Genomic DNA, 24873 nt, shown 5'->3' with positions numbered 1-24873 from the left:
TCTGTGATAACATCTCACTATTAGAAAACCTCTCTCCCACTCCTGTCTGTCTGCAAGACAATTTTTAAGTGCACCACTGAGCTAATGAGATGTTGCGGATTCATGCAGTTGGTCTTTTTGCCATCATAGGACAATTCAGTTGTGTCTTTTGTTCTTTTCTTTTCTTCTGCGTGAATCGGATGGTAGGAGGCCGTCTGTGTTGAAAGCCAAAAACATGACAGTCCATTCTGAAAGAAACAATAGGTTAACATTTGAGGAAGAGGCCATCGTTTTCATATGCATATAAACTAATGTAACACGGGTCTATACATCAGAAAGCTTTTTATTGAATATGATCACGTGTTAGAGCTCGATGAAATGAAACACATATTACAGGATGTAACGTTTCTATCCAGGGGTAATGGGATTTTTCAGGATATTTTAATGACTGAAGTATCAGCTTTTTATGCAGTCATAAAAACGACGGAGGATATGCAGATGTTTCACTACAAATCTCACATATACTGTCTGGATATGCTCCATGGTTAAATTTGTGACAGTCATACTGAATAAAAGCAATAAATTAACCCTCTATGGTGCAATTTTGCTATATAGGGGCATCATTTTCCTTACCTGGAAAAATAATCTATGACAACGTATAAAATAAAAGGACACTTTGAAAAGAAACCTATAATATAATGTTTGTGGGTCACATGACATTTGTGACCCTGGAGCACAAAACCAGTCATAAGGGTAATTTTTTTTTAAAATTTGGATAAATAAGCTTAGGATAGGACAATATTTTTGGTAGGACAAAATCTGAGGGTGCAAAAAAAAAAAAACTAAATATTGTGAAATCACCTTTAAAATTGTCCAAATGAAGGTCTTAGCAATGCATATTACTAATCAAAAATTAAATTTGGATATATTTACAGTAGGAAATTCACTAAATATCTTCATGGAACATGATCTTTATTAAAAAGAAAAATTGATAATTTTGACCCATACAATGTATTTTTGGCTATTGCTCCAAATATACCTGTGCTACTTATCACTTATTGCTTATACTTTTGAAGTCCAGGGTCACCTTTGATATTCTCACCCACAGGAAGGTCCATCAAAGTGCCTTATAAATTATAGGAGAATTAACTTTTTTTTTTTTTTTAGGGAAATATTTAAGTAAAAGTAAAAAAGTGTGCTATGATTTATATAAGTAACATGAATTTAGAAATGATCCACTCTGTAAAATGATTTTTCAAAGTATTTGTCTTTTTACTTAAAAATAATTGAATTCAGTGTGTTACTTGTAATTTCTATGTGAAATTTAGTAGTCATTACTGATTAAAAAATTCAAAAATCAGAGCAAATGTGTACCATAGAGGGTTAATAGAAAGCTGGAAGCTCACAGGTATTTTCCTTGAGCGTTTTTTTGTATTTTACATATATTGAGGACAAACATAAAGCGCACATTTTGCTGAAAAATAAAGCTGTGACAAGCTAGATGGCTCCACTCTATATCTACTTGATATAACTGTCAAACACCAAAGTAGGAAAATTGTTTATGCTGGATTGATAGTTTAAAGAAACAAATTCATCCTTGAAAGGCAAAACACACACAGTTTTAAAGTCACATTTATACACTATTCACAAAATTGCACACGGGATTATAAACTAAATACAATTATAAACAGCTATCTTTGTATCGACGTGTTCTTGATGCTAATGTTCGTGTGGCAAGACAATTAGAGTATTTAATTATCCATCTGATTCTTTACTTCGAGCAGAACTGCGATCCAGATCAGTCGCCCTTGATGTGGGAAAAATGAAACGGCCATAATCTGTTTGGCACACACACACACACACACACACACACACACACACACACACACACACACACACACACACACACACACACACACACACACACACACACACACACACACACACACACACACACACACACACACACACACACACACACACATATGGAACCTGAGAATTCCAGTTCTGATTATCAGACTATGGCATTTCAACTGGTTCATTGTGACACACTGACATATAGACTATAATGTGCAAACAAAAAATGATTCCTTCGAATGATCTCCATGTACTGCTTTGAATTATGAAAGACTCAGTACAAGGTAGACTCACATACTGTATTAAATTACCCTCATGTGCGTTTGCATAAATGTCTGTATTTACTCTTGACACGTTTTCACTTTGTCAGGAACAGAGGACACGAAAAGAGTTTGATTCCAGCCCAAAGTCACTGGCATGAATAGAGCTTTGCTACATGACTGACATGCTAAATTTCAGTTTTTGGCTCCGGTCCCTTCTGTCATGGTTTGTAAGTGAAATTTCCCACTATAATTAATGTTAATTAGAGCCTGGAAATGTGGATCTCTGTGGCGAGACCATGACAAAGGGTTGTTAACCGGCTGCCAGATTCACTAAATCCACCTGTCCGATGAATTGTGCTCTCATGAGACGTCGCAAATTACTCTTTGAAATTATACACAAATCTCAATTCACACGTAGATCTTTTGTGAAATGCGAAATAACTAAGAGTAATTTGTATGTAATGTCTTCGCTGAATGATTTAACCCGTTCGCACTTATCTTGACGACTGCATAAATGCTTCACACAATTTAGTGCTGAACAAGAGGCCACGTTGCTCAATAAAACAAACACACACTAACACACACATAAACCTCACAATAAAAAAGGTGTTTCACGTACAGTCTGTGATTCATTAGCTTGACAAGTAGCGAAAGATGGTGCTACTTGTTCCCAGTGGGATTCAAAACCGTGGGATGGATGTGAGACGAAAAAGAAAAGCGTTGATCAGTTATTTTGCCATCAAATGCTGTGACTGCCGTATCACAGAAGGCCAAGGCAATGCCAGTAGTGTAGCCTAATGCGAAACATCTGGATTTATTTTAATTGCTTCTAAATCAGAAGAAACACATGGTGAAAATGAGGTTGACCGTTCTCACTGTTTACGACGGACTGGATCCTAACCCGTGGATGCGTATGGCGTGTCACTGTGATAGTTGTAATCTGGACAGATTTTCTGCACCAGTTTATAGTCAGTGCTGTAGAAGGCGATGTAGATGCATATGACTTTGAAGGGCTTCGAGCAGAGCCAAGAGACGTGGCTCTGGGTGGATTCTTGGTAGCACGTGTTGGACGGGTCATAGCTGCAGTGTGAAGTCTTTTTGCTGCGGTCTGTCTTCTGGTACTCGATGCGACAGTTGAAAGATTTCGAGTCTTTCGTCTCGAGGGTGGACTGCTGGGCGATCTCAAACTCCACCACCTTGGAAGGCGGCACCAGACTCACTGAGACGTTCCCCAGGCCCGTGGAGTTGTGGCGGAAATAAACGCTGAACGTGCCGTTGCCGTGGTCCACTATCTTGCCTGTAATGAGGAGATTGAGTTTCACAGTTTTGATGTTGGAGTTGAAGTCACCCCAGCCGAACATTTTTTTAAACTTGCCCGTTTTCACGATGGGTCTGCGCTTAGTCCTGCTTTGCGCCTCTTTGACATCTGTCTGGTTAGATAACCAGTCCCAAGAGTCCTCTGTGTTTTCCAAATATGTAATCTCCCTCCTGTTGCTCTTGAACCCAGGGGATCCCCGGGCGAAAAGGCGCAGGGGGTTGAGAACGCGGGGGCTGGCACTCTTGGGGGAGGGGTGCTCCTCGTTTTCAGACTCCCCCCAGTCCAAGAGACCCACCTCTGGAATATGAACTCTTCTGCATGTGACTTTCCAACAGCACTGAGAAAAGCACAAACACACACACATGAGAATCCATAATACTACATGCAATATTATATATGGGCTCTACAGAATTGGTGCAAACTGCTGTCCTACAACCAAAAACACATTTAAAAAGCATTTATTTATTTACTAAGATCCTTCTATTATCTGTAGAAACCCACACTAATATTTAAAATATTAATACGCTTAATATATTTTAAATCATAATGTATTGGGTACTTTTAATTGGGAGGTGGCTGTGCCGAACCCTAACCCCTAATATTCAACTTATAAAAGTTATATTAAAATCATTTTTGCATTTTTTTTTCATTGTTGTTTTTTAAAGTATATTTTTGATTCCTTTAAAAAATGCTTTTATATTTTCTTTGTAAATTGTGACCCTGGACCACAAAACCAGTCTTAAGTCGCTGGGGTATATTTGTAACAATAGCCAAAAATACATTGCATGGGTCAAAATTTTAGATTTTTCTTTTATGCCAAAAATCATTAAGAAATTAAGTAAAGTTCATGTTCCATGAAGATTTTTTTGTAAAATTCCTACTGTAAACCTATCAAAATGTAATTTTTGATTTGTAATATGCATTGTTAAGAACCTAATTTGGACAACTTTAAAGGTGATTTTCTCAGTCTTTTTGATTTTTTTGCATCCTCAGATTTCTGATTTCAAATAGATGTATCTCAGCCAAATATTGTCCTATCCTAACAAACCATACATCAATAGAAAGCTTATTTATTGAGCTTTCATATGATGTATAAATCTCAGTTTTGTCAAATTTAACCTTATGACTGGTTTTGTGGTCCAGGGTCACAATTATGAAACTTTGTGTAAAAAAAAAAAAAATCCTGTATTTTTTGTCACTACAAAAACAGTGTATGTTTTAGTCCATTGGCTGAGACTGATTTTAAATACACCCCTACATTTATGCTTAGGAAATATTCATGTGTCACTCTCTCTCATAGCTACATGGTGAGTAGATCAAGTCTGAAAAATCTGTCACTTTAAGGAAAGTCACTACTGAACACCTTTTTTTCTGCATTTATTAATCATACTTTTTGGGAGGTATTCCATAATACAAATACATAATACATACAAATTTTTTGGAAAAAGACATTTATTTTTCCAAGACGCTCTGACTTTAGACCAGTTCTGTAGAATAGCCCATATATCTATAACTAATACACTTCTCCGCCTCCTTAGGATGAATCGCTTGTATTTCCGAATTGTAAGTCGCTTTGGATAAAAGCGTCTGCTAAATGAATAAATGTCTGCTAAATTAATAAATATATATCTAAAACTATAATCAAACGTAAGGTGCAATAGTGAGTGCCCACTTTTGGCCTTGGTTCAAGAATTATTTTGCCCATATATTTTTTTCCATAGAGACTTAAAAAAAAAAAATCATCATTTAAGAGGGTAATAAGCCATGAACCTAACCAACCAGCTATGTCGTGAACGTTCACTGCAAAATATGAATATTAGGCATATAAATATTTAAAGACACAGTAATTTTTGCCACTAAAGGGCAGATATTCAAAACAAACAAAGAAACAAAGGCATAGTGTAGTTTTAATAAAACAAATCTTACATATCGTGCCTTTAAGTAGTTTGATAGCATAGGGAAACTAACATGATGGGAGTGAGTGGGCACTAAACAGTTCCTTTGCCAATATTTACACGATTCTCTGATTCGTAGAAATTTCAACACTAATAAATAATGCAGACTAATTGCTTTAACAAAAACATATGCCATCAATTAACAACCTCGTAGCTCAAAATCAATTCCCCTGTGGAAAAAAATGGAAAGGGTTTTTACTACAGGAACCTTCTTGTTCATTCTGTTAGTCTGTTTGCGTGTTACAGACAAATTGTCTAACTGTGCATATTTATTTTTAGGTGGCATCAAGTGACGCATACGTCTTTATGAATTAATCAACTGATTCATTTAAAACACTGATTTTTTTCAGGAACAATGTCAGACTAAATTTGGAAAAGCTATTTCTATTTTACAGTTTCTGATCTTAAAGGAATAGAGTGAACAAAAATGAAATTCTGTCATTATTTACTCACCCTCATGTCATTCCAAACTCATAAGACCTTTGTTCATCTTCAAAACAAAAATTAATATACTTTTGATGAAATCCGAGAGCTTTCTGACCCTGCAACTACCACATTCAAGGCCCAAAAAGGTAATAAGGACATTGTTAAAATAGTCCATCAGTGGTTCAACCATAATTTCATGAAGCTACAAGAATACTTTTTGTGCTCAAAGAAAACAAAAGTAACAACTTTTTTCAACCATTTCTTCTCTTCCCTGTCGGTCTCCACTGCCATTCACAAGAGTACCCTGACATATTATTTTTGTTTTCTGACAGGTTTGGAACAACATGAGGGTGAGTAATTAATGACAGAATTAACATTTTTGGGTGAACTATCCCTTTAAGTAGTAAGCTAGTATAGTATTCCAAATTCACTCGCTGTCAATGAGGCATTCTTTCAACTGATTCTTTTAAAACACTAATTCCTTCCGTTATGAATCAAGCTGAGTCATTGAATCATTCACGACTCGTTCAAAAACACTGATTCATTCAGGATCAAAACACCACTGTGTGTTTCTCAGAGAGGCAGCAGCTGATTTTGGTTTCACAGTTATTCTCTCTGGTGGAGGTAAAAAATAGACATCACAGCTGTCAATATTGTGTCTAAAAAATGCAAGTTACTCAATATAACCTTTTCTTTAGCTGTTTTATAAAAGGAATATTATAGCAATGCTGTTGATATGAATATTAGCACAGCTGTTATCTTTGGCCAAATCTTTGTTAGAATTGAGTTTGCAGTAAAGAGGAATAATGTTAATCTTAAAATATTTTAAACAAAAATTAACCAATCATGAATAGTTGTGATATGTGATCACTGTCTTGGTAATATATTTGTACGTTTAGTGTTTAAAAACATCCAAATGATCTGCAAAGGGTAAACATGAAATTATTGCTGCAATACACTGCAGTGCTGATCCTATGTGCCAAATAACCTTTTTGCTCCAGGATTGAGTTCTGGTCCACTTAAGATAAAGTCTTAATAATTTGTAGAAATAAGCCAAACTAGTTTCGCTGGTAATTAGCGCAGGCTGCCATCCTGAGGCACGGCTGAGAGGATCATTTGCTGAAGCAGATGTGAAAGTAGGGCTGTTTGAAATCGCACAGACGAGCAACCCTGTATTTTCTCTATAATTACTAATTTTGCTGTAAGCTTAACAGCAGCATATGAGAACTCACTCAGCAAAGGACTACATTCATGAAGACATTTCCATTTAAAATGGTCCAGAGCGTATCAGTATTTTAGAGGATACGGTTTAAAATCACATGTAAACAAAACAACATTTCTGTTTGTCTGTGTAAACTTTCAAATGGGTGTAAAATGTTGTTGTCAAATAACGCAACTGCTTGAGAACATCATGCACAGCGTTATAAATGATGCCAACAGCCAGTAATAGCCCAGTAATTCGAAAGATCCCTGTATAATGTGAAATCAATGTGTCTCCCATGGATTGGGGGGTCTGTTCATATATCATTCCTCACAAAACTTAATTAAGACAATACCTCCTCGTAAAAACCGAGAGAAAAATAATGCAGTGTGAATTTCCATAACGAATTTATAGGCTGCAGGTGAAACTTCCCAGCATCCTCTGAAAGTCCACCGAACAAAGATTGAAGATAACCCTCAATGGAAATGAGAAAAAAAAGAAATAGAGATTTTTGTCTTTGATGAAACATTTATTCACTTTTGAGTCCCTCTGGTCCTGTAGTGTGTAAACTAGAGCGCTCATATCTCTATTCTCGCTCTTGGATGTGAGTCGCTTCATTTTTCATTTTGCAGGCCTCAATGACTTGACAAGCGAAGATGAATACCATTCACATTTAGAGAAATAGTGGTGAGAGACAACTTCAGGTGAAGCAGGAAGGAGATGATAATGCTAATGTGGAAGAAGTTAAAGGATGATGAACAACTGGGGAAATTGCTGTGACAAGTAGAGGGATCACAGGCAAAATAAAACGCTTTACCGCCTTGAGAGGAAAACTTAAAAGGTTGTGCTGACAATCGCTCCCAATCCTTTCCCTCTCTACCTCACTCATGCTCTCTCTCTCTCTCTTCTACATGTAGGGTGGCAGTAATTCTACACATTTTTTAGTAATATGTTTGATGTCTAACTCAAGGGAAGGACCGAAGCTGTGACTTTGGCAGAGGTAAGGCGTACAAGTTTTGCTGAGAGGGAAATCTAAGGACGTTAATTAACACTTTAGCTAAATTTCGGCACTGTCCTGCAGGCTAGAGTCACAGAAATAGACATATATTTACTTTTCATTTTCTGCTTTCACAAACTGTAGTTGCATAGTTAACAACAACCTGCATACTATGCTCCTCTATTTGTACATTCTACTTGTTAATAGCGCCTGTAAATTATGTCCACAATACTTTCATCTGTAAATAAGTTTCTCCCAGTACACATCTCCCATAAGTGCACTTATAAATTATACCTATATCCTGCACTTGCTGCTTATTGCACTCCTGGTTAGACCTAAATAGCATTCCGTTGCCTTGTACTTGTACATGTGTAATGACAATAAAGTTGAATCTAATCTAATCTAATCTAAAATACAGTAATTCCTCTCAAATTTAGTGAGAGGAAGTGTCCTAACAGCATAAATAAAATAAAACAACCCAATATTAGAAAATATAACATTAAAAGCATATAAATCACTTGTTTTTCTGAAGAAACACTGTCCAACAGCAACACCAGCAGGTAAAGTTACAGCGGGAGTCCATATCTCTCACGCCTCCCCTGAGCCCATTGAGTTATAAAAGATTCCTTAAAGTTTGATGGGGGTTAATTGTAATTGAATGGGGGGAAAGTCACACTTCCATTGCGATATGATTGGATATGACTGTTTATGATCGACTGTGATTGGTTCATGCAATAAATCGCGCCTCTCGAATCAGTCTGAATGGACAATATAATGGCGTTGAAGGAGAAGTTCACTTCTCTCACGCCTCCCCTGAGCCCATTGAGTTATAAAAGATCCCCTAAAGTGTGCCATACGTTTGATGGGGGTTAATTGTAATTGAATGGGGGGAAAGTCACACCTCCATTGCGATATGATTGGATATGACTGTTTATGATCGACTGTGATTGGTTCATGCAATAAATCGCGCCTCTCGAATCAGTCTGAATGGACAATATAATGGCGTTGAAGGAGAAGTTCACTTCCAGAAAAAAAAAAAAAATTTACTTGTCATCCAAGATGTTCATGTTTTTCATTCTTCAGTCATGAAGAAATTTGTGGGGTTTTTTTGGGAGGAAAACATTTCAGGATTTCTCTCCATTGGCTGACTTCTATGGTGCCCATGAGATTGAGCTTCCAAAACGCAGTTTAAATGCAGCTTCAAAGGGCTCTAAACGATCCAAGCAGAGGAAGAAGGGTCTTATCTAGCAAAGCGATTGTTATTTTCTAAAAACTATTGACAATTTATATACTTTTTATTTATATACTTGTCTAGCTCTGCATGTACTTTGTGTATTCTTGTTCAAGACAGTTAGGGTATGTCGAAAAACTACTATCTCACTTTCTCCTCCAACTTCAAAATCGTCCTACATCGCTGCAAAAGTGTTTACAAAGTGAACATGCAAAGAAGATCAAACGCCCTTTACAAAAAAAGGTAAAAGAGCGATGTAGGGTGTTTTTGAAGTTGGAGGAGAAAATGAGATGGGAGTTTTTTGTCATTTTTTTAACGTATATGCAGAGCTAAACAAGACGGGCATTTGAGGTTAAAAAGTATATAACGTAATAAAAAAAAAGAAAAACGATTGTTTCACTAGATAAGTCCCTTATTTCTTGGCTGGGATCATTTAGAAGCTGCATTTAAACTGCATTTTGAAAGTTCAGACTCATGGGCACCATAGAAGTCCACTATATGTTGAAAAATATTGCAATGTTTTCCTCAAAAAACTTTTTTTTTTTTTTTTTTTTTTTACAACTGAAGAAAGAAAGACATAAACATCTTGATTGACAAGGGGGTGAGTAAATTATCTGTAAATTTTTGTTCTGGAAGTAAACCTCTTTTAATGGGAAGACTAATTTAAAAAAGTAAGTATACAGCTCACACACTTAGATATAACCACTTTGTTATGTCAAAATAAGACTTAAAATGGCATGAAAACGGGAGCTTTTTGTGAGTAATCAGCTGAAGTGAAATTTAAAGTAAATCTCTGATTGTGACCAATATTTACGAACTTTACTGAAATTACCGAAAAAAAAAAAAATTGTTAGAAGGTAACTATTAATAAAAATAGCTAAACATAAGTTCACAAATAAAACATATTGTTTTATTAATGCTGTATTTAATGATATTGTATTATTAATTATATTAATGCCTTGAGTTATTATTTTAGAATAAATGTAAGATGCTTAAAAACACTAACTTGAGAAGTTTCATACTTGGGTTTAATACATAGAATATTGATTCAATTGTTAATGTAAAAATATAAAATAGATTTTTTTTTTTTCTGGTAGCGTGAATAATAAATGTGACTGGGACATGAATTTACATTTGATTTAAATAAATAAATGAACTAACAGAAAAGGACACTTCTTGGGTCCTCCTAAACCGAAGGGCTTTCCCCCCCGAAAATCTAAAACTGCAGAACGTTTTGTGTAAGGGGTGGGGTTAGGGTAAGGGGGTAGAAAATACAGTTTATACAGTGTAAAAACCATTACACTTATGGAGAACTCCGTAATTTTTTAATGCTTCTTAAAAGTCTCCTATATTCTCGTATAATGTCTGTAATTTGATAACATATTGTACAACATGTCACTCACCCACAACGAAAGCTGGCCTAGTGACAGCGTCATAATATGACATCCACAAAGCGAGAGAAGAATCAGTCTAGACGTTCATCTGTAATGAGCATTATGGAGCAAGCTGTCTGCCAGTCCCTGGGGTGGACATATCTTTTACGGCTTGACATAAAGGTAATTGCCGTGGTGACCAGAACTAGCCCTCTAGAAAGTTATTAAGAAGTCAGGGACATCTCAGTGGCGGATCATGGATGAGGATGCTGTTAAAATGCATTTGCTTCGTCTGGCAATAGCACACCTCTGATGGCTGTGATGGCTCTCCAGCCCCGGGGCATGAATCTGTTTGGATGTCAGACCTGCACCTTCTTGTCATTTTCCATCCATTTCTCTTTCTTGTGCTGTCTCCCTATTTCTCAGCCCCAGAGAATGTTTGTTCAGCATACTAGTGCAGCTGTGATTTGTACCTTATTTTGAGAATTTACTTCCTTGAATTTTATATTCTGTCTTCGTTTAAAGTGATAGTTCACCCAAAAGTGAAAGATACATGACATTATTTAAAGCTGACATACATTGTTTTTTTTTTTCCCGTGCATTACTTTCGCCCTGATTTTTGCTTGGATTTGCAGTCTGGATGAGTCTACGCTTGCGTTGGTTGCTGCAAGTCAGAGCTAATCTGCAAATACGGCACAGTCAGAGTGGATAGATAAGATTTCACAGAAAATCTGATTTTTAGAAAACGTTCTTTTCAATGAGGCTCATGTAGGCTCACAAGTTGGTTATGTCTGGGGACGATTTAAAAGTCGGGTAGTGTGTAAATACTCATTTGTTTAGTGTATGATGCCCAATTTTTCTCTGTAACCAGTTTCAAAGTCAGCAAGTGTATGATGCGTAGTGTTCCAAAATTTACTCAGATTTGAAAAGACCTGTAGTGCATTCCATCTTTTACTCACTCTCATGTAATTACATTCCGCCTGTATGATGTTTTTTCAATGAATAATTTGTTTGATGAATTCTATACACAGGGGTCTCAAATTTAAGGCCATAAAAAGTCTTAAATTGTACAAGAAAGTCTTAATTATGATTTCAAGAGGTCTTCAATTTGGGGACAGAAAGACCAGAAGTGTACTACCATTATTAACAGACCAATGAGAAAATCGACCCATGTTTTTTCCCTGCAAACACGCAGAGCTGTAAATGTGAACTAGTGGATCAAGAAGAACATGCATTATAAAAATCTAAACAGTATAATTTATTTATATGTTATTTAATTCATATAATAATTTGTTGATAATTGATTAAATCAATATAATATTTAATACTTTTCTTAAAAATGGTTTTAAGCCTGAAATGTGAAGTTTATCATTTTATAAAACTTTCTGTTTTTGTAAAAACTTGTAAATCATGCTTTTTACAGTCATTTTACAGTTTAATATATTACCATAGACGTTGCCCTACCCCGCTCATATGGTCTTAAAAAAAGTCTTAAAAAGTCTTAAATTGGAGCTTAAAGGGGTCTTCGGATGCCCATTTTCCAAGTTCATATGATTCTTTAGGGTCTTAATGAGAAGTCTATAACATACATTGGTTAAAATTTCTCAATTGTAGTGTAAAAAACACTCTTTTTACCTTGTCAAAATCAGCTATTTTTAGAGCGAGCTATTCTGTTGCATGTTCCTTAAAATGCTAATAAGCTCTGCTTGCCCCACCCCTCTCTGCCGTGGGATGACGAGCCGTAATGTTTACTTTAGCCGCTTTTAACTGCGAAACTTTCTAACTAGCACATTATTAAGAAAGGCCATCTGCAAAGATGCATAAAAACTAGTGGTGGGCATAGATTAATTTTTTTAATCTAGATTAATCTAGATTAAATCTTGAAATTAATCTAGATTAATCTAGATTAAAATGGCTAATTTAAATTCTGCTGAAGGCATTCAGAATATGTGTGCTACCCAAATAATGACTAAAAGTAAGTCTTCGAGAACGGGCCAGGTGGCGCATTAGACCAGGCGCTCATCTTCTGTTTCCAAAATGCATTACAAACTGCTTGACAATTGCATTTACAACATAATTAACTATACAAACTTGTGTAACCAAGTACTTCTGCGCAAAAGGCTGTACGACGTGCGCGTTCCCGTAAAATACACAGGCGCGCGGGTATGGATAGCCTATCTGCGTGCATAGTCTTCCAATAAACTGCGTTGCTTTTAGAAGCGTCAATTCAGTTGTTGCATATAGTTTAATGTCTTTATTTCGGGATTATCAAAGTAAATTATAACTCAAATTTGAGATTTTACTGGGCCACAGCAGATTTTCACTGGGGCACGTGCCCCAGTAAAAAGGGTCTAGCAACGCACGCACCTGCCCTGAAGCGGCTTCATAGCTGCATCCATGTCTGCGCGTCTCATTTGATGTGGTCATTTCACAGAAGTTGAAGACTTGTTCTCGCCCCCTACAGTGCAATTCAACTAGATATACGTCATCCGCGCTAAAATATCAAGGTGAAAGTCATCATATCTTGCGTAGTTTAGACCCAACTCCCAACCCAACTTTGAGAATAGATTAACGGCGATATTTTTTTTATCGCGCGATATGAGTCTCACGTTAACGCAGCACGTTAACGCCGATAACGGCCCACCACTAATAAAAACCCTTATACTCAATTCTGCTGTGGGTGAAGCTGCATCACGAATTATTCACATGAACATAGACGCATATGTAGATCGGGATCAGTGATTTCCTTTAAAAAATGAGAGTAACATTAATCCTCTGTGTCTTCAGTGGCTCAGATGTCGGAAGTAAATGATGACTGCTATGTTCATTATTACATCCAACAACAGAACACCTCAATTGCTCAATCTGAGACATTCTTGTGTTCCCCTGCACCTGAGTCACACAATGGCGATCGGAGTCAGACTTTTTTAGCTGGGTAAGGGTGGGCCTAAGGTAAGGCCCTCATGTCACTTAACTATCGTAGGAACAACCACTGTCAGTGTGTCGTCACACAGACAAGAAGCTGAGAATGACCTGATTTTAAAAGGGGATATTACTTTTAAAGATAAAAAAAATACCACTGGGTGGATTAGATCCGATGACCCCTTTAAAAACCCTGCAGATACCCTACAGTACAACTCAAAGTGGCATGGCTGTTAAGTTCCAAAAAAGACAAAAAAAAAACAAAACAAAAAAACAGAAAGCACAATGAACAGAGTAAAACTTCTGTTTCTGTAGCAATTTATTTTTACTAACAATAGTTCCCTCGGCCAAGCTCAAATCGAGTGCATGTTTGTGTCAAGAAATTTAGAATTGTCGATATTTTAAATCTAGATGAAAGCAGATTTTAGTCTGTTCCTTGAACTAGTGTATGTTCCTTAAACTATTGAATGACGTCAGAAGTGGAATATAGTTATTCATTGTGATTATTTTATTATATTATGTTTGAATAAATTAATTCTGTCTTTTTAGGGAGCTTGAAAGACATCACTATTAGAGCTGTAAAAAGAAAAAAAAATAACAGCATGCAGGTTTGGTACGTCTCACGGCTCAGTAAAAGATGACAGAATATTAATTTGTAGGTGAATTATTCCTTTAAGCTGTTATTGTTTTAATACATCATTCCAGTAGAATGTATTATTTTATATTGTCCTGAAGCATTAGTTCACTTCCAGAATAAAACATTTTTGATAATTTACTCACCCCCATGTCATCCAAGATGTTCATGTCTTTCTTTCTTCAGTCAAAAAGAAATTCCGGTTTTTGAGGAAAACATTCCAGGATTTTTCTCCATATAGTGTGCATTCAACAGGTTGAAGGTCCAAATTGCAGTTTCAAAGGGCTCCACACGAGAGGCGAGGATAAGGGTTTTGTCAAGTGAAACAATCGGTCATTTTCTTAAAAAAAAAAAAAAAAAAAAAAATATATATATATATATATATATATATATATATATATATAGAGGGAGAGAGAGAGTTTTTAACCGCAATTGCTTGTCTTGCGCTAGCTCTGAGATATGTGTCTGTGATGTTGGAAAGGTCATGCACGGTTAATTCTTCATCAGTGTACTTCGGTGCAAAGGTAGGGTAGAAAAACTCCATCTAATTTTCTCCTCCAACTTTAAAATTGCCCAACGTCGTTGTTTTACCTTTTTTCCGTAAAAGACACTTGACTTTCTTTGCACATTTCCTTTGTAAACACTGGGTCGGTGCTTCAGCCAACGTCACTAATGACCTTTCCAACGTGATTACGTAATGCGTGAAACTGAGTTAGCGTAAGATGAGCATTTGTGGTTAAAAAGTCTATAAATTAGATTTTTTTTTAGGAAATAACCAAGTGTTTCGTGTAGAGCTCTTTGAAGCTGCGTTGAAACAGCAGTTTGGACTTTCAACCTGTTGGCTTCCATTGAAGTCCATGGAGAAAAATCCTGGAATGTTTTCCTCAAAAACCTTAATTTCTTTGAGACTAAAGATAGAAAGACATGAACATCTTGGATCACACGGGGTGAGTTAATTATCAGGAAATTTTGTCTCTTGTGTGTGTCACTTACAGTAAGTGGGTCGACCATCTGAGATCAACTAAACCTACTCTTTCTTGTTCTCAAACAAAAAACACCTTAGTACACAATACATAACATAATTTCTAGGCCAAAATATCTATTGTACTACACACATAAAAGAGCATTTGTTTTAGCCAGGTCACAAATAATTCAAGCAAACTGCAGTTTCTTGCTAAACAGTACTAAACGTGGCAGCAGCTGCCTCTCCATTACACCTGTCCAGCCCACTGTTCCTCCCCAAAGTCTCTGTCATTTTTGTCATTTTACTCTTATCTTTGTCTCTCTCTCTTCGTCTCCCCCACTGTTTCTCCTGTGTGGTGTTACATGGCATTTCATTTGTAATGATTCACACAAAGAGCAGTTTCAAGAGAAGGCCCCAAAGGCCTGGAGGAGGCAGGTGGGGGCCTGAGTCTACACACGGCCTCAGAATAGATTGCTACCCTGATGGGTGAAACAGCCACGCACCCGAAACCCATCACTCTTAATCAAGAGCCGGGCTGCTAACAAATGGCAGGTGTTCAGTGGAGAGGATCAAAGAAAGAAATCCTCACCCTCAGCCGGGACTGATCGCTGTAGCACTGTACGCTGTGCTGCATGTCTAATGGCATATAATCCCCCCTGTCATTAGCACCTGACCCTTACAGCGCCAAACGCTCATGCATGGCTGCTTCAGTCACCGGACCCTTAAATCATCCGGTCAGAACTGTAGCCAATCAGAGGTATGGTCTCTTTCAATGACTTGCAATTAAAGTGATGTGAGGCCAATGAAATGCATGCTAGAACATTTGTATGGAACTCTGCATTAAAATTTTTATTCTGAACATTTTCAAAACGAAAGGATTAGAAGATGTGCCAGTAGTGTTTCAGTGCTTTCACTTTCTCTGCTTAATGTCTCTGGAAAGAGGGTCATGTTGTGGTTATGCATCATAAACGTACAACTTAAATGAATCTCAGAAATCTGTATATTTAATCTTTTTAGTAACACCAACTAAAAAAGCAGAGATTTACAACCAGAGGTCCAGGGCCCACTAAGGGGCCTCAGCGAACTCCCAAACTGTCCTCAGTATGACTTAAAAGTGACAAAAACATGCTTTATAATGAGCTAAATCAACTCAAATCCAAGATGTTTCCTATTTTAATTTACTACCTTAACAACTTTTTTTAAAGAACTAGGGTTCCCATGCACTTGTACTTGGGTATGAGGTAGTCTAATTTAAAAAAATATTATTTCTAAACTTAGAAAAAGTCAAGAAAGTAATAACAATGTTATGGACATTTTTATAAATAATTTTGGTAACACTTTACTTAAGCCTTTATGTATAATGCATTATTAAAGTGGTTTTAATGCATGATTATGCCTTTTTAATGTACCTTATAATGCATTGTACATTGTCATGAATAATTGTAACCACAGTTGATACATTATAACACTTATCGATTCATTGTTAAACTATGCATTTTAAATCAAATTATAATTATTTACATCAAGATATAATGTATTACATCGCACATCATGAAAATTTATAATGCTTTACACCCTTTAATAACCCTTTAATGCATTATATATAAAGGGTTTAAATAAAGTGTTACCATATTTCTTTCCCCTAAAGTTATGCCCAACTAATATAAAAATATTTTATTGGATAGAAATTGTGTGTGAAATGTAAAATTAATTGGTTAAAAAGAGTGGGATCTCTGAAGAATAGTGAGTTTTGAAACTTTTCTAATTATGAAATCTAAATTATTTTATTAACTTGTGTTTATCTATGGACATTCTTAATTTCTATAAATTAAAAAAAAAATATATTGTTTGTCAAGTTTGTCATTACAGCAGATAAAACCTATGGGGAGGTGCCTTCAAAAATTGTTGTGGACAATGCGGATAATAGGGCTGTCCATAAAATATTTTTTTCTGTAGCTAACAAAATCTAAGCCCTTTTAATGTAAAAAGCAGCCTGTCCTTTTTTGCCAGTGCTTTCTGCATGTCAGTCATAGTTAATTATTAATATTGGAGTAAAAGGAAATGATTAATTATACCAATTATTAATTATTAACCAATTATTTTTCGTCTTTGTGTCTGCTGACTTTAGGTTTTTGTGTGAAGCATTTTTAGGACAGGGTATGCAGCTGATGTTCACAGAACCAAACAGTTCTAATGACAAATTAAATAAATGTGTTAACAGCTTTAAACATGTTTAATTAATTGCATGCATTAGCATGCTCTAAATATAAGTCAAGAACTGTGGGATCAAGCTGCTGAAAAATATGTGAAAAAGCAGCAAGGACCAATATAATGGAGTCAGACGAGGTGCTATTGCGTTGTATTACACTGTACATCATAATCTGTTAACAAGCCCAGGACTGTTAGGAGAGGAGTGATTCTTGTTCTTTTCCCCTTTAATACCTGTCTGTTCTTTGTTCCACACTCTGCTGGTGTAACTATCATCCCATCAACACCTCTACAATCCCATTATACCCATCTGTCTGATCTTTATTCCTACAAATGTGTTTGACGTTTCCTGGGCAAGAATAACAGCTATGATCACAAGTTTCACATGCAAAAACAACACTGAAACGATCAGGGGGGAAAATGTGCCTGAAAACGTGCACAGCACGGTAAACTTTCTGATTGGGAGCACTTCTGATGTTCCGTTTGCAACGGTACTTTGTTCACCACCTTAATTTCCCTCTTTGCTTTGGATGAAGATCATACAAATATAAATAGTGAGAAGCACGCGTGTGAAGCATATGCAGCCAGCCCTTCCTGTCAGCGCAGCGTTAGAACTGACAGTACAGATGTCTTTGTTCTTTGATTAGGATGAACCCTAACTGTTTTTAGACATACCACTCTCTTTTGATGACAATGAAGCAGCAGCAGCAGCAAAAAAAAAGTATTTTTTGGTTTCTCATAGAGATGATAGGTTCTTCGTTGAAGAGCACTGACATCACCACATCAGACTGACAGAACAGGAGACAAAAGGATGAATTAAAAAATGCAGGTGAAGAAAATATGGTCATGGTGAAATAGCTGAACGCTTAGATAGTTTAAATCTTATAACATAACTAACAAATACTAAGTCAATTAAAGGACAGTTCAACCAAAACATTCTAACTCTGTCCTCATTTGCTCACCTTAATGTCATTCCAAACCTTTATGACTTACTTTGTAGTTCAAAATAAATTATTTTGAAAAATGTCTCAGTTTGTGTTTGTGAAAGCTAAAAAGCATTCTTCAAAATACTGCCTTTTCTGCAAAAGAAAAAAAGTCACACAGGTTTGGAAAGACATTAAGGTGATTTTTTTTTTTTTTTCTTTTTTTTTTCACATTTGGGTACTATATTATAAGTATAGTATAACTTATAGTATGTTTCTGTGACTGAAGTTGTTATTAATACTGACAAAGTGTAACAAAGACATCTAAACAAAGAAATTAGTGAAGTAAATAAATGACCACAGGTTGTGGGTGCATGCCCATGCTAATAAATAACGCACAAACACATGCCAGCCCTTGACGTACACACTGGGTCAAAGAGATGCTTCACAACACATCTATCATGATACAAACCCTGAAATACACAGGCCTGTCCTTCAGCTCTGGAACACTCTGAAATCACTGTTTCCAGCCCATAAGTGGAAAAGCATTGATTTTATATCTCAGGTAATGGATGACACTGACATTACATCTACGACAAAAATAAAAGTGAGAATTTCGACGAATGACATTAACATAAAACGTCAGCTGTGTGAGACACACATTTAGGATTGAATTTTTAAATATTACACCTTTCAGAGAAACTAAACGCAGTTCAGGCAACTAAATAACCCAAAAGAATAACTTAATATATAATTTTAGCTTTTAGATGGTAAATTTACAGAAATATATACGTGACCCTGGACCACAAAACCAGTCATAAGGGTCCATTTTTTTAAATTGAGATTTATATATCATCTGAAAGCTGGATAAATAAGCTTTCCATTGATGTATGGTTTGGTATATAGGACAACATTTGGTTGAGAACAACTATTTGAAAATCTGGAATCTGAGGGTGCAAAAAAATCTGAGAAAATCCCCTTTAAAGCTGTCCAAATAAAGTTCTTAGCCATGCATATTATTAATCAAAAATTAAGTTTTGATATATTTACGGTAGGAAATTCACAAAATATCTTTATGGAACGTGATCTTTACTTAATATCCTAAAGATCTTTGGCATAACAGAAAATTCAATAATTTTGACCCATACAATGTATTTTTGGCTATTTCTACAAATATACCCGTGCTACTTAAGACTGGTTTTGTGCAGGGTCACATATTAAAAATTGGGCCAAAAATTGCCCTGCATGCTAATTTGTACAGTCCCCTGATGCAAAAACAAACAAACTACAAAACAAACTAGAAATGACAGTAATGGAAATGGCACTTGATCTTGGGTGTGACATTCATTTCCTGCTTTTTTGCACATGAAATTAGCAAACATGAGAAACCACACGCCACCCAACATCACTGCTTATAGCAGTAAATGTCAGAAACAACATTGTTTACTAGGGATTATGGAGGCCAGGCATCTAGAAAGCAACAATGACCCCAATATAGACACAGATACACATCACTGGCGTATAAGCCCAGCAGTGATAATGCCAATCTAGACCGAAATGCTCATATTTACAGACGCACTGGCTGAAATCCTCATGTAATCTCTCTCGCAGGAATTTCTGGGTTACTGGACCTACAAACACATTTCACGATTGCATTCTGGCACTCCTTTTTCCTCTCATTTGGTGTCCTCAGCCCAATTCTGAGAGGCCGATGTACGTTCTCCCCTCACATGGCAAATCCAGCAAGGACTTGATGTGAAGACTCGGGCTGCAGCAGGTTCTGAAGAATATAAACAGCGTTTTTATTGTCCGGAGGGACGGGTGTGTGAAAGAGACGAGGGCCTTATCACAGCCCAGCAGCTCTGTAATTCGCCTCCGTGATACAGCACCAGAGCGGAGAACCTTACACGGCTGGCACAATCCAAAGACGGATTAGTTTTTCTGACATAAGCTTCCTGAAAAACTAATCAATCAGGCCATGCGGCATTATCAGAGGCATAAGATTAAAGCGTGGCTCCTAATCCGAGCACTGTAAATTTTTAGTAAATTCTCCACCGCTAGTTTTCCTCCAGTAAATAAATAATGAAATCAAAGCTAATTGCGCACAAAGACAGCGGGAGAGCTAGACGACCTCGCGATAGGGAATTCACTGCGAATCATTATTCCGGCTTTAAATTTGCTCTCCATAAACCATTTAAGTCTGTGTATATAAACGTGCCCTCTGAGTCGAGATTTCGCCTGAGGCAGAGTTTCCGACAAAATAACTGTAAGGACTTATTTATGTGGTATTCTTACTGTCCGAGTTTCTCAATCGCTTGTATGTTGAACAAACATTTGTGTGCAGCTCAAGTCAGTTGTATGGACATTACACACCACCTTCCTCAATCATCTCCTTTCAAGCAACAAAGCGGCGCTCTGTAAAAACTTGAGCAGAGATTGATGGCTGTTATGCTTCTTATGCATGAACAAGAGCAAAGCACAACGACGGGCAACAACAGAGGGAGTGTTAAAGAGAGCGGCACCCTGGCAGCAAAGGCCAACTGTGCTGAACTTCAGCCATGCGGAGAACAATCATCATACAAAGATGAGGAGTGAAAGGAAATGTGTCTAAACAATAGAGTCGTGGGGTTGTGCTCAAGTGGATTTAGTGCTGATCACATTGTTCTCTGTCCTGCTCTCAGAGGTTGACTGCAGCAGATGTCATGGAATGAATAGTTACTAGTGTGAAGGCTCTGACCCTCTTATCTGTCCCCAGGGAGCAGCACAGATGCTGGGCTACTTCTCCAGTATTTGAATCACTGTGTGTGTATGTGTGTGTCAGAGAGAGAGAGAGAGAGAGAGACTGTAGGGACTCTAATCCATCGGGACGCTGCCTTTGGAGGATTGTACAAAAGTGGATGCACTCACAGACAGAAGCCATTCCCACAGGTACTGTTTCTCAAGAGTGCAACGGACAGCCAAATCTTAAAATAATTATGTGGAAGGTTGGGCTTCATAAATGCATCTAACTGAAAATTACATTGGTATGCAGTTGTGTGACATCGATCATTTTGGAGTGTTTAGAAATGTTCTGTATTACTTGTCAGAGTTTTATGCAATAAAATTACTAAATTATATTCTCTAAAAACGCATATGACTTGCCTTCAAATCACAATCTAATTATTACTAAAATACTATACATCTTCGATGTATCTCCATAAACAATAAATATCTAATACATATAAACTCAGTTGAGATGGTTTATAAGCTACCTGTAATATTACACTTCGTTTGTTGTATCTGCTTTCCATCCACACTTGCATCTTGTACATCTATAAAAATAGTTCTTCCAATTTTGGACCTATTTTTTTCAGTAACAAAAAGCATTTAAAATGGTGTGGTCCTAAATTCAACATTTCTAAAGTGGTAAAGCTAATGCATTCAAAATGAAATCCTTGCTTTAATCGGTTTCCATATGATCGATATTCAAGATGGTACTGTACATTTAAATAAAAGGTATAATATATAAGGTATATAACCTTAGCTCAAACAAACCATTTTGAAGTCTTTAAAAGTATGCTGTTCTTTAATATCTGAATTTTAATGGACGAGAAAAAGTTGATAATGTGTCTTTCTGCTTTCTAACAGAAAAAGCAAATAAAAATACATTTAAAAGACTATTGCATGATTGACTGGTCCACCAGAATGATGCATATGCTATTATTTTAATGAGTTTTACTAAAATAGACAAGTATTTTTCTATACTACATTTGCCTGTTTCAAATTCTTAAAGTTTGAATATAATTGCATGCAGTTTAATATATGTAAAAATGGAAAGGATTGTACTCACCTTGTGCAAACAGAACAGGAGCAAAACAGCTGAAAGAATCTGCATCTTGACTACAGAAAATTGTCTTTGACTCTTACTTGAGGTGGGAGAAGCAAATATCCAGTTCACAGGGTTTATAAGATGATGCCATTGCTCTCAACTACCTGAATTAGAAAATGACACAAAAGTGAATGCGTTTATCATAAAATTATTGTCTGAAGAGTTGAATGGCATCAGATTCCATAAAGCAAAGTGTTTGCTTACCCTTGGCAAAAGATGTTGATCATGTTGAAAAGTGACGGTAACCAGCGGGGTTTATGACGGCACAGCTGGAGAAGGTCCCGAAGGCGTCAGTGATATTGATAAATGTGTTCGGGACAGGAAAGGCTGCTTTTGAAATAGGTTTTTATTGGAAAGTGCTGTCCGAGTGACTGTTCAATAGATCGACGGAACGCAGCGATGACTTACGAAACGCGCCGAGTCCGATCAGTGCGAAGGTGTGAAGCCTCGCAGCATTTTGCGTGATTGATGCGACTCCTCGTTCGCGCAGTCCGCCGAGTGTCTTCTTGTTTATGGCAGTTTGTTATGATTAAAGTTTTATACAGCCACAAAGTAGAGTCGATCTTTTACCAAAAGCTCAATATCTCAGTTTGTTCGTCTGTAGTTTGATTTGTGAGTGTGTATGTGTGTGGTGATGTGAATCCCTCTTTGAAGTGCTCTTCAGATTTAGCGCCTGTGAGGGACTCTCAACTGAGAGACGTCAACTGATTAACCCATTGTGGACACGTGTCTGTTTTTTCTGGTCTTTAACTAAGAATATGGTTTCATAAAGACACACTTACATAATGACAGCATCTCTAATGTATTCGCATATAAATTATCCGTGTTAATGCTATTAAAGTTACGTAGCTAAACGTATTGATTTGAGGAGACGAACAAGGTGGCGTCCTGCTCAGGGAAGCTATAAAACCGTCCACACAGTAATTATAGAACGTTTCTAGTCTTGTTTAATAGGTTTGTTATTTAATGAAGGCTGTATAAGCTACAGCATTAATAGCATTAGAGAAAAGTAGACAGAGAAAGGATTGGGTCAGACTTGCTGATTCGTTTTACCCAAGGTGAAATATAGTGCAAAGCAACCGTGAAACATTACAGCAACACCCACACACAGTAGGATTAAAGTGTTGACATTGCAAAAATTGCAAGTGTGCAATGAGACATGTCCTCTGACTGCGTTTGGAGTTACTGTGCAGTTAAACTGAGCAGCAGTACAACTTCAATGCAGTGAACGCAGTCCTACGGATCACATGGATAAATGTGTCAATAGCGCCACCACGTGTTTAAAATGCCTCACAATTATTTGCAGTGCTTTAATAATGTAAAGGGTAGACTGAGTACAGTAGAAACTTTCTGCTTTTTCATCACTACACAAAAACTAGATGCTGACATGAAGTGACTTTTCTTTTGTTTGTGTACTATAATATCAGTAATTGATAATAGCCATAAGTATATTTTCCACAAGTACCTCAGAAACATAAGGTGCATTTTTGTCTCAACTGTACCCATATTGAGACACCCATTCTTAATGCTCTAAAGCTGGCTAACCATTTATTGCAAATGTAAAAAATTACAATATTACAGTTTTGTAACATAATTTTTTAATTCAGATTTATTTGTTTGCTTAATTCAGATTCATTTAAACAAAATAGGAATATAATTTAACACAGAAAAGATATGGTAAACAGTACAAATGTCAACAGTATACATGCCTGTATATTCTATTACCCTGCCCCTAAACTTACCTATCACTCAAAATGTTCAGCATTTTTGCATTTTCAGTCATTCTACCTATTTAGTTATTTAGTTACTCAATACATCATACCTCATATCTTTTGTGAAGCACATTATTAGTACTTTAACAGTAGAGTAGTTTATAGCCAATTCAGTTAACTACTTAACTACTATTTCAGTTATAAACAGTTAATAAACTAATAAATACACTGTCACAACCATACCAGCAGGTGGTAACTGAATCAAACAGAAACTGACCTGAACAAATTAAATACTAATAAATAAATTAAACACATATAAGTAAGAAAGCCACACTATAATGTCCTTACAGTAAATACAAATAAATTATGTACTGGCCAGCTTTACACACAGTTGCTAATAATCTAACAAGAAAAAAAATGATGAATCTCGAAACTTTGTTACACATTTCATGGTTTTACAATGTTCTTTTAATATTTATTTTACCTCATAGATTTGGCAGCATGCCACATTTTGTCAGATAACCACATTGCTAATCATTTCAACAGTTTGGATCTGTAGTGCAAGCATGACTGTGCACATTCAAAACACACTCTATGTAGGCAACAAGTGACTGATATGCTTTGAAAAACTTGTCAAGCAGGGCAGAAAAATGAGTGCTGAGTGAAACTGAGTGAGAGGTTTTAGGAGGCTTTGTCTTCTAGTTGACTGGAGTAGCCATAAAAGAGGTCTTTGGTTATAGTCTCTATTAATAGTTACAAAATCTGGCTTTGGGGGAAAGGTGATATATAGGTAAAAGGCCGTCTTAGGGTTTAATATTTTGCTTGGTGCATAGATCATAGTGCACCCACAGTACAGTACTAGGATCTACCTCAGCATGATTCAGCATGTCTGGTAACAAGAACAAAACCTGCAATCTTTGGAAAAAATAAAAATTGGGCTACAGTGAGGCACTTACAAGGGCATGAAAGGGGCCAGTATGCAAATACAATATATATATATATATATATATATATATATATATATATATATATATATATATAT

The 24873-nt window shown here is 36.4% G+C and overlaps 1 protein-coding gene across 1 annotated transcript; it reads right to left on the bottom strand.

Annotated features, from left to right (window-relative positions):
- Positions 1 to 1941: 1941 nt before the first annotated feature.
- On the bottom strand, positions 1942 to 22728 carry nxph2a (neurexophilin 2a). The gene is made up of 3 exons (XM_073846153.1): positions 22324 to 22728; positions 22081 to 22223; positions 1942 to 3754 (listed from the first exon to the last, which is right to left on the bottom strand). Exons 2-3 carry the CDS (start codon positions 22123 to 22125, stop codon positions 2996 to 2998), a joined length of 804 nt encoding a protein of 267 aa, XP_073702254.1. The 5' UTR covers positions 22126 to 22223; positions 22324 to 22728; the 3' UTR covers positions 1942 to 2995.
- Positions 22729 to 24873: the final 2145 nt, after the last annotated feature.

The sequence above is a fragment of the Garra rufa genome, chromosome 8, assembly GCF_049309525.1.
Source record: "Garra rufa chromosome 8, GarRuf1.0, whole genome shotgun sequence".
Lineage (NCBI taxonomy): Eukaryota > Metazoa > Chordata > Actinopteri > Cypriniformes > Cyprinidae > Garra > Garra rufa.
Note: the sequence above shows the minus strand (reverse complement) of the source record. Positions and strands in the feature narration are given on the sequence as shown.

Excerpts from the sequence above, each read along its gene's own strand:
- nxph2a (XM_073846153.1), bottom strand. The coding sequence starts at position 22,125 with ATGCAGATTCTTTCAGCTGTTTTGCTCCTGTTCTGTTTGCACAAG. Across the intron at positions 3,755-22,080 it reads TCCTGTTCTGTTTGCACAAG|TGCTGTTGGAAAGTCACATG; the intron begins GTGAGTACAATC and ends TGCTTTTCTCAG.